Raw genomic sequence first — 9,034 nt, 5'->3', positions numbered from 1 at the left:
TTTCACCCGGCACCGCACGATCGCCGCCGACCCTCCGTCAGGCGGCGGAGGCGGGATGGCCGAGGGCGGCCCGGCACCCCCCGCCCCGCCCCGCCCCGGGCACCGCTCACCTCACGACGGGGCCTGCCCCGAGCGAGGGGCGCCCTCCGGGGCGGGCAGGGCGGTGGCGGCCCCCCTAGAGCCCCGCTGACAGGGACCCCGGCGCGGGCCGGCCCTGAGGCGGAGGCGGTGCTGTTGGGGGCGGCATCTCTCCTCCCCCTCCCCTCCCTCCTCCCGCCGCGCCGCGCCGCTGCCCCCTCCTCCCGGGCCGCGGCCGGGGATATCCCCGGCCCCTCCCCGGCGGGCCGGCGGCGGCCCAATGGAGGCGGAGATGCTGTGCGGGCTGCGGGCGGGCTGGGGGCGCCGCCGAGCCGCGGACGCCGCCGCCGGCCCGGGGACGCGCACACTCGGCGGAGAGCCGGAGGCAGAGGCGGGCGCAGGCGGCGGCGCCGGGGCCGGGACTCTGGCAGGCGGCGGCTGGGATGAGCCGGGGGGGCGGCTGTGGGGGCAGATAGCGTCCCGCGGGGAGGCGGCCGAGTGGGGCTCGGAGCGGCGGCGGGGTCCGCCCGGCAGCGCCATGGCGGCTCAGTGCGACCCGCTGAGCGGGTACCTGCAGCAGCCGCTCTCCGATCCGGGCTCTAACAGCGAGCGCAGCACCGACTCGCCCGTGCCCGGCTCCGAGGAGGATTCGGCCGGCCCGCCGCGGCCCCTGCACAGCCCCGAGTGGGGCGAGGAGCGATTCCGGGTGGACAGGAAGAAACTGGAGGCCATGCTCCAAGGTGAGGGCGGGGAGAGGCGACGGCGGTCTCCGGGGGGCGCGGGGCGGTGGCGGCCCGCGAGGGGAGGGGGCCGCGTCCCCGGCCCGCCATGCGCTGCCTTCCCTTCCCGGCCGGGCCGGGGATCCTCCTGTCAGCCCCTCCGGCGCCGCAGAGCTCTCCTGGGGCGGCGGGAGCCCCGCGGGCCGGGCACGGGCTCCCGGGCGCCGTCGTGGCCTCCCCGGACGGGACTGCGCGGGGCGGGGGGAGGAGGCTCCTTGTCTCCCCCTGGAGCGGAGCCGAGCGTCGCGGCCCCTGGCCCGGTCTCGCCAGCCCCGGTCGGCGGGTGACGGGGGCACCCCCGGGCCGTTAGATGTCGCTTGGGACCGGGCCGGCCCCGGCGTCGCGGGTGGCGTCGGTGCCCAGCCCCGCCGGGACTTGCCCCGCACCGGCAGCCGGCGCGCTGAGAGGCTGCAGCTTTGAAGGTCGAGGTCTCTCAGAAATCCCTCTTTAAAAACAGAATGTCCCCCCTCTGGCAGGGTGGTTCAGGCTCTCGGCTTTCGAGGAACAGCCGAGGCCGCCGCGTAGCGGGCAGGGAGCCGCTGAAGCCGGGCGTCCCGGCCGGAGGAGCGGGGACGGCGCCGGGAGAGCTGACAGCGGCAGCCGCTGCATTAGGACTTGCTCTGCCTTTGGCTCAGCCTTTTTTTTTTTTTTTTTTCTTCCCCTCTCCTTGAGACGACATATTTTGTCCCAGTATGTTTTGAATTATCTACTTCTCAGTGGAAGTTACGTAGGCAGTTTTTGACAAAATAGTATAAGAGTAGCAATTGCTGGTTTTTTTGCTAAAGAGCAGATAAATAGATTTAAACCAGCTGGGGATGTTGCTGAGTGGGATAATTCCCCTGGCATGTTCCCTGCTGTCTGCTCTGAAGAGCCCACGAGAACAGAGGTGAGTTTCAGGTCTTACGTTGTCAAATCTTAGGGCGTGTTTGGATCAACAAGGAAAGATGATGATGGTTTCAAGAAGCATACTCTTTCCTCTGGGACTACTGTTTTGTAAACATCTAATGTTACATTTAACATTGTAACTCAAGTATTTACATACGTTTTCAAACCAAATAAACCCCTGACAGCTATTTCACTGTTGTTCATGTGGCGTGTCACATGGAGAGCATTTCATTCACTTACTGGGAACCATAGGTACTTGCTCCCTGACCATCCCCTGTCAGAGCACCTGCCTCCTCCAGCGAAGGGACGCTGCGGGAGCTAGCAGAGGAACAGGAGTGGGTGAGTTGGACTGGCCACTGAAGAGCTGTAGTTTGACTTGGTGACTACAATGATTGGAATTTTTTTAACTGAGATTCTCTCTCCTGGGGGTGAGTTAATCTTTAATCAGTTAATACTTTAGTGCTAGTAGAAAAATCTCATTGTGTAATGCGGTAAAGAGGAAGGAGTTCGGAGAAACAGAAGTCTCATAATCAGCAGCAACTATTTATAAAGATTTGCTCATCGAAACTGTCTTAAAACAAGAAACACGTGGGTATTGAAAAGAAAAAGTATTTCTGTGTATGAAGTGGTAGGAAAAAGGGTCAAAAGTTACAAAATGCTGTAAGAAGATTGAAGGTTGCCTTAACATTTTCCTCTAGTAGCAAAATAAATTTCCATTATCTCATCCCACACACAGTCGTTCCTTCTACTGCCTGAGGTAGTAAGCATGCAAGGGTAAACAAAGCTCCTAAGCAGAATCCAAATACTGTATAGGTTGTGTCATCCAGTAGTAGCCAGTGTCAAAATGTGAGATTTTTTGTTTGCTCCTTTTTAAATTTTTCTTTCTTATCCTCCTAAGAGTGTAATAAAAAGTGCATGGTTGATAGAGTTACAGTGAGTAAGCACAAACAGAATGCTGCCTGCTTTTTGATGAGAGGTTGCTGTATATCCAGTCTAGAATACACATGCTTCAGGTGATGGTTTGAGGAGTTTTTGCATCAGATATTTATCCTTTTTTGTGAAGAAAAGCATGTGTTGGACTCGGGAATAAGTGATTTTGTGTGAAAACCTAAACTTTCTGGCTTACTGGTAATGAAAAACCACTTATGAGGAAACACGAGGCAAACATAATAGTTCTTTCTGTCAGAAAACTGTGAATTGTTTTTTAAACATTATTGCTTTCATTCAGTTTCCTCTCTGTACTTTATGAGTTTTTATCTCATCTCCTGACTTCCTACAAGATAGGTTTTACTTATCCTTTTCTTGTAGGAGAGTACCTCAAGCACTGAGTAGATCTGCCAGGGTGTCACAAAGAGCATCATGAAGCCAGATCTATAATTGGTACCCAGAAATTCGGATTCAATTATACTGCTGATTACAAGCCAAAGTTGATTTTATTTTTTAACTCCTCCCCCCTTTTGTTTTTTGTGGCCATCTTTTGGGTGTGGAAACTTTGACTCCCCCTAGTAGGAAAGGAACAATGGAAAAGAAGCAGTGTGCCATCTCCAGAAACTGACTTTTGTTAGATAATTCATAGGGTTGTGTTTCCTATGGTTTCTAATACCAGATCCTTCACTTGGAAGTTCTTAAAATATGTGAAAATTGCATTGTGGAAGGGAAACATCTCTGTAGTCTAAGTGGTGATGGCCAGATTTCTGATTTCCAAAGGTTATCCAATTTTTTTGCCTTTTTTTTTTTAATTCAAGTTGGTGAAAATACAGCTTCTTGTTCATATTAGATGCTTAAAGGCTCTTCTTTTGCTTTTACCAGCTGCTAGAGAGCATGTTCACACTTGTGAAATTTACTTTTTAAATGATTTAAAAACTTATGATTTCTTCTAGCATTCGACATAGCTTTCTTACATTATGGGAAAGTGAGAATATGTCATCTTTTGTTCAGTTTTAAGCCAAGTTTGAAATGGCATCTGTTGAAAAAACCTGTCAGGAAATGTTCTCATTCTTGCTTGGGGATCCCTAATTGTTTTGCTAGTCAACATCTGTTGTTTACTGTACTAATGGTGAAATGTAAAAAAAAAAAAAACATCAGGATTAGAAAGAATACGAAGAAGCTCAGTGTTTGGCTTTGTGCTTCTGTTGCATTCTGTGATTGTGTTGCTGAATTTTATATGCATTTCTGCCATGGTTATTTTCATCTTTCCTGCACTTGATATTTTGTGGATAGTTTCTTGAGGGACAATAGTGACTTCAGCGAGACTCACGTGGGCATAGCGGACTGTATAGCTTATGGGGTACCTTACTGTCAGATACAGAGTCCACAACTGGAGTAAGTGCTGTAGCAAGACACTCGGTAGCTCTCTTTCAAAAAAGAGTTGATGTGGCTAGTTTGCTACCAGTTGTATCTGAAGCAGAAACCAAATCTGAATTGAGGTGTCAGAAAATCTCTTGAGGGTGCTTCTGGTACTTTTTTTTCCCCCCACTTTGAAATAATAGCTTTAGTATTTTTGGTGTTTTGAAGTTTGGTTCTGAATAGCCTTAAGATAAATATGTTAAATGAAAGGTAGAGGGAGCTTCTTTAAGAGCTTTGCTTTTTCTGTTTGGAATATCAGAAAATGCAAAAGCTGTGGTAAAAAATTTGAACATAAGAACAATTTTTTTTCTTGTTGTGTCCAACTGTTTTGTATGACTGTTTTAGTACTTGCTCATAGATGACTGGAATAATGTTCCATAAACAAATCTCAGTCTTTACAGTGGGGAGTAAGCTATCTTACACTGCATGTCTTCATCAGAGTTTGTTGGTGAACAGATCTCTTTAGAAGAAACTCTTTTTTCCAGGAAGCAAGTTTGAGTAAAATGGATCAGCTATTCTTTTGAGCAGTGACAGAAGATGATATTTCATAGTAGCCCTATCAATTATGGCTGCTCTGCACTAAATTCTGGTGAATGCTCAGGTGACTTAATACTATGGAATAATTTACTTAGTGCATGTTTGAGTGCGTGTTACCATAGCAGCTGAGTATTATTACAAAAATGAAAAACACTGAACTTAGAAAAGCTGACCAAAAAGTATAATCTAACAGCTAATGTCACAGCAATCAATAGACTTAGACAAGTTGGCGATGAACCTTAAAAAGTGAAACAAACCAACCAAACAAAAAAAAGCAACACCTCTTTCTCTTGCATGGTGTGTCTTATTCTTGGCTACAGTGTGTTAATGCCAGTCTTATATTTCAAATAATCCTTTTTCTATATCGTGTTCTTTAACAGACATTGGGGGTTTTGATGGGATGTACGTAAGCACATGCTTAAATACTTTGACTTTATAATGCACTATCACACAACAGGACTTGGGTAAAAAACCAAATCCATGCTGTTTTTTAATAAGAGTCTAACTAGCAGTGGTGTGTGTACCATATTATATATGGCTCTTTCTTTAAAAAAACAATCGTGTGCCTGTTAGAATTTGGTTTTTCTCTGTTCTATTTTGGTTTTTTAATGCATCATCTTTCAGTTTGAGGACTCTTTGCGGTAATTTTAATTATGGGATCCGAAACTTTATGGGTGGTGTGTTTTGTTTTGTTTTTTTTTTTTCTTTCTCCTCCCTCATGAGCTAATTCAGCATATACTTGACTATTGATAAACAAACGCATGAAGAAAAGCACAGACCTACGTGCTCAGAAAACTCTGAAGAGTACTCAGCACCACAAGCACCCTGTTTGCTGTTGCTTACAGAGCAGGTTGTGTTGATACCAAGTGGGAATCTTGCAAAATAGCAGTGCCCTGTGCTGATTTAGTACTGACTGACATTAGTGCCTTCATATGTTAACTGGAGTAGGTCAGAATTATAGGAATCATGTTGATCTTAATTTATGTAATATAGGCTTGATTTCTAAAAATAATACAGGATCATTTATTATTTTCCAGGCAGTAAGGATAAAAGTACTGTAACTCAAATTTAGTATGAACAGTCAGTACAAGCAGGTCATTTGAGTACCTTTGTGTAGCTCTCCCTCCTGCCATCGCAGCATTGGGAGAGCACTCCCCTGTCCTGCTCCCTCGGTTTTGGTGCTTTTTGCCTGTCATGGGGAGTTAGAGGAATGCTCAACTAGTAATTTTTCACCAAAAGAAGTCCTGCTTTTTTTAGAGGGAAGTGACAGAAATACTTAGAAAACTTTTTTTGCACAATTTAATCTAGGTGAAACTTATTTACTGTAAATCTACTGAAAATCAATTGTTAATTCCTTTGCCTGAAGGTCACCCTTGAGGCTGTTGCCCGATCCTAAGACTGTACTTATGCAATGCCTAGTTCTCATGCTTGGATGATAACCCATTTATTTTCTTTGCTGATCCATCAGGTGAAACTTGCTGTATTTAAACAAGTATATTTTCCCTACCTAATGCATAACTATTTGGGAAAGTGTACTTTTAATACTTTTCTTAGACTTCTCTACTAGTTTGTTTCAACTACAGAGAATGATAAACGGATAAGTGTGACATGCAAAGTTGGGGGAGGCAGGGGGGAAGAAAAGCACTTGGATTTGAATGTACTAAAGAAGATGGAGATGCTCTAGGAAACCTGGGCCTCTGCTGAGACTTTGCTACAAACAATAGTTTTATTAGAGGCTAGACCCTGAAGGCATAAATTAGTAGATTCTGAGAGAGTTAGCTGCTTAATAGGCAATCGTAACTTAGTTAGAATGGTTCTGACTGTGGTGGTTTCTGTGTGGGGATGGCAAGCTCCGTGTTAAATTTATGTTGGGTTTTTATGTTTGAAGGGCTAAGCAGGAGTTACTACTTCTCTTCTGGATTTTTTTGTGTGTGTGTGATGGTGGCAGAAATCTGTATAATAAAACTAAATGTACTGTGATCCTTAAAATAATTAGTATACCTTTCTTGCAACTCAAGTTAAAAATACTCAGAGTGCTGTTGATTTATACTTCTGTTTAAAGCTCCACGTGTCCCTGTTGGAGCTTTAAGAGATGTGAAATGTCTTGTCTTTGACCAGATTCTTTCTGAAATGTCTTCTCAAACTCTTTATTTTAGTAGGCCCTAAACACAGTTTCTTTTCCTAGAGGAAGAAAATGTTTTTTCTGCTAAATTGTGAGATTTCTGTTGGTGGTTTTTATTATTTTGTAGTTGTTGTTGTTCCTTGCAAAGTATCAGCATAACCTGGACAAGGACATAGTTGTGGGGAAACTGGAACCTTTCTGATAGCATTTACACTTGGTGTTTAACTTGCATGTAGCAGAAAAAAAAAATTCAAGTTCTTTGTCAGGTTTTCAAATCCCTAAAGTGCTGAATAGTCTCTTTCTACAAAAATAAATATATGAAATGAATTTGTGTGACTCGTAGTTTAAAAATGTTCTTGCATTCCATTGTTAACAATTGTAATAATACCACTTTCTCAGGTTTCAGTGTTTTTTAAGTAGTACAACGGACTATCATGGTTTGGCATGAACTGCTAAGTTAAGTATTGCTGGCTTGCACATTCCTGTTGGTTATATTGTAATCTTTACCTCCATTGGAAAATATGTCCTATTTTGAGTACTTATTTCAGGCTCTTGGCTTTATGCCTGTCAAACAATGAAACATACTAGTTTTCTTTAATTTCAGACCTCTGTGTTGAAGAACTAATAGCTTTTTTAATTTATTTTTTTTACAGTAATATCCCTTACTGTGAAGACTCGGTAGTGACTTTTGTGAACTTTGAGCATAAAAACTAGTTGGAGTTAGAGTTCAGATAGCTTATTAGTTGTGTGTACTTTTTGTAGCTGAAGGAAGGAAGAAGCTTATTTAAGGATTTCTTCTTTAAGATGCTACCTGTTAATCAGTGGTAGTTTTTAAAATAATTTTGACTTAAGCAACTAAAAACATTCCTTGAACATATCTGCAACTTTTGTTCAGTATCTGTTTTAGCTTATGACTAGGCATTCTTGTCTCTGGTTCAGATCAGTATGATTGTATTGCATGGAGCAATGTAACTCTTCACGTTTCGGTGACTTTTATAGCTGATTTATGTAAAGATGTCTACAGTGATATCCTCTTTACTGGGATAGGAATACATAATTTTCAAAAAAATTGTTTCCTGTTAAAGGTTGGTTGATGTTGTGAGAGAATGCTCATGAGTGATAGCAATCCTCTGCCAGGTCCCTGTATGTGTAGAGCTATTGGAGTAACTGTAATCCTCATAGGAAACACAGGGCTGTACCCTTTCTGCTGTTATCTCCCTAGCTAATAGTCTAAGGAATCTGGTTATTCAAGAAGTTCTCTGATTTATATGTAAAAGTGTAGGTTTTGGATACTGAGGGGAAAAAACTCTGGAAGTCTATGCAAGAAAAGATGGGTGTGATGGATAGGAGGTTGAAAACAAATACAGAACAGAGAGAACACTAGGTGTCTGAATGGGTAAGTCACTTGCCTAGTAGCATAACTACGTTTGATTTTTCTGCTGCAAACCAGATTGCATCAAGAGAGGTTGATGGGCATGTAGCAACATTGGTCTGTCCTAGTCATTATCCTGGCTGTGTACCTCTAGTGTAATAGAAACCAGGGCATAGAAATCAGGAAGGCATGCAATAGGTATGTGCCTGCAGGACAGTTACAGAAGCTCTCATACCTTTTCTGGGAAATCCACGAGTAGGTACCTCCCTGAAGTGCCTGATGCTAATGCAGGCGGGATGGATATCAGACAGGTGGAACTGGAGGTCTGCATGCAGTCACAGGGCTATGATCTCGCTGAGGTTGAAGAGGTGTGGTGGAGTAGTTCTTGGGACTGGAGTCCTTCAATAACTGGATACAGGCTCTTTAGGATGGACAGGCTGGGATGCTGAGGAGGTGGTGTTGCCCTTTTATGTGAGAGAGTGGTGGGGTTGCATGGAGCTCTGCCTTGGAGCAGTCAATGAGCCAGTTGAGAGTGCATATGTCAGGATTATTGAGTAGACCAATCTGGGTGGTGTTATGGGTGTCTGCTACAGACCATATAATTAGGAAGAAGCAGCAGATGAGGTCGTCTTCAAACAACTGGAAGAAGCCTCATGTTTGCAAGCCTAAGTGCCCATGGAGGACTTTAACCACCCTGCTCTCTGCTGGAGGAAGAGCACAGCAGGGCACAAGCAATGTAGGAGGCTTCTGGAGAGCATTCATGACAACTTCCAAACATAGGTGATCAAGGAGGTGACAACAGGAGGTGCTCTACTGGACTTTGTACTTGCAAGATAGGAAAAACTGGTCGGGGATGTGAAGATGGAGGGCAGCCATTCAGAGGGACCTTGACAGGATGGAAAAATGGGCCAACAG

General features: G+C 44.8%; 1 protein-coding gene across 1 annotated transcript in view; it reads left to right on the top strand.

Moving 5' to 3' along the window:
• Window positions 1–296: 296 nt before the first annotated feature.
• BICC1 (BicC family RNA binding protein 1) overlaps window positions 297–9,034 on the top strand; it is a 115,640-nt gene continuing 106,902 nt past the window's right edge. Inside the window, exon 1 of the mRNA XM_072869942.1 lies at window positions 297–818. Coding sequence (XP_072726043.1) covers window positions 359–818 — 460 coding nt within the window. The 5' untranslated portion in view covers window positions 297–358. The remainder of the gene's footprint in view (window positions 819–9,034) is intronic.

Source organism: Ciconia boyciana, chromosome 8 (assembly GCF_034638445.1).
Source record: "Ciconia boyciana chromosome 8, ASM3463844v1, whole genome shotgun sequence".
NCBI classification, from domain to species: Eukaryota; Metazoa; Chordata; class Aves; order Ciconiiformes; family Ciconiidae; genus Ciconia; species Ciconia boyciana.
Note: the sequence above shows the minus strand (reverse complement) of the source record. Positions and strands in the feature narration are given on the sequence as shown.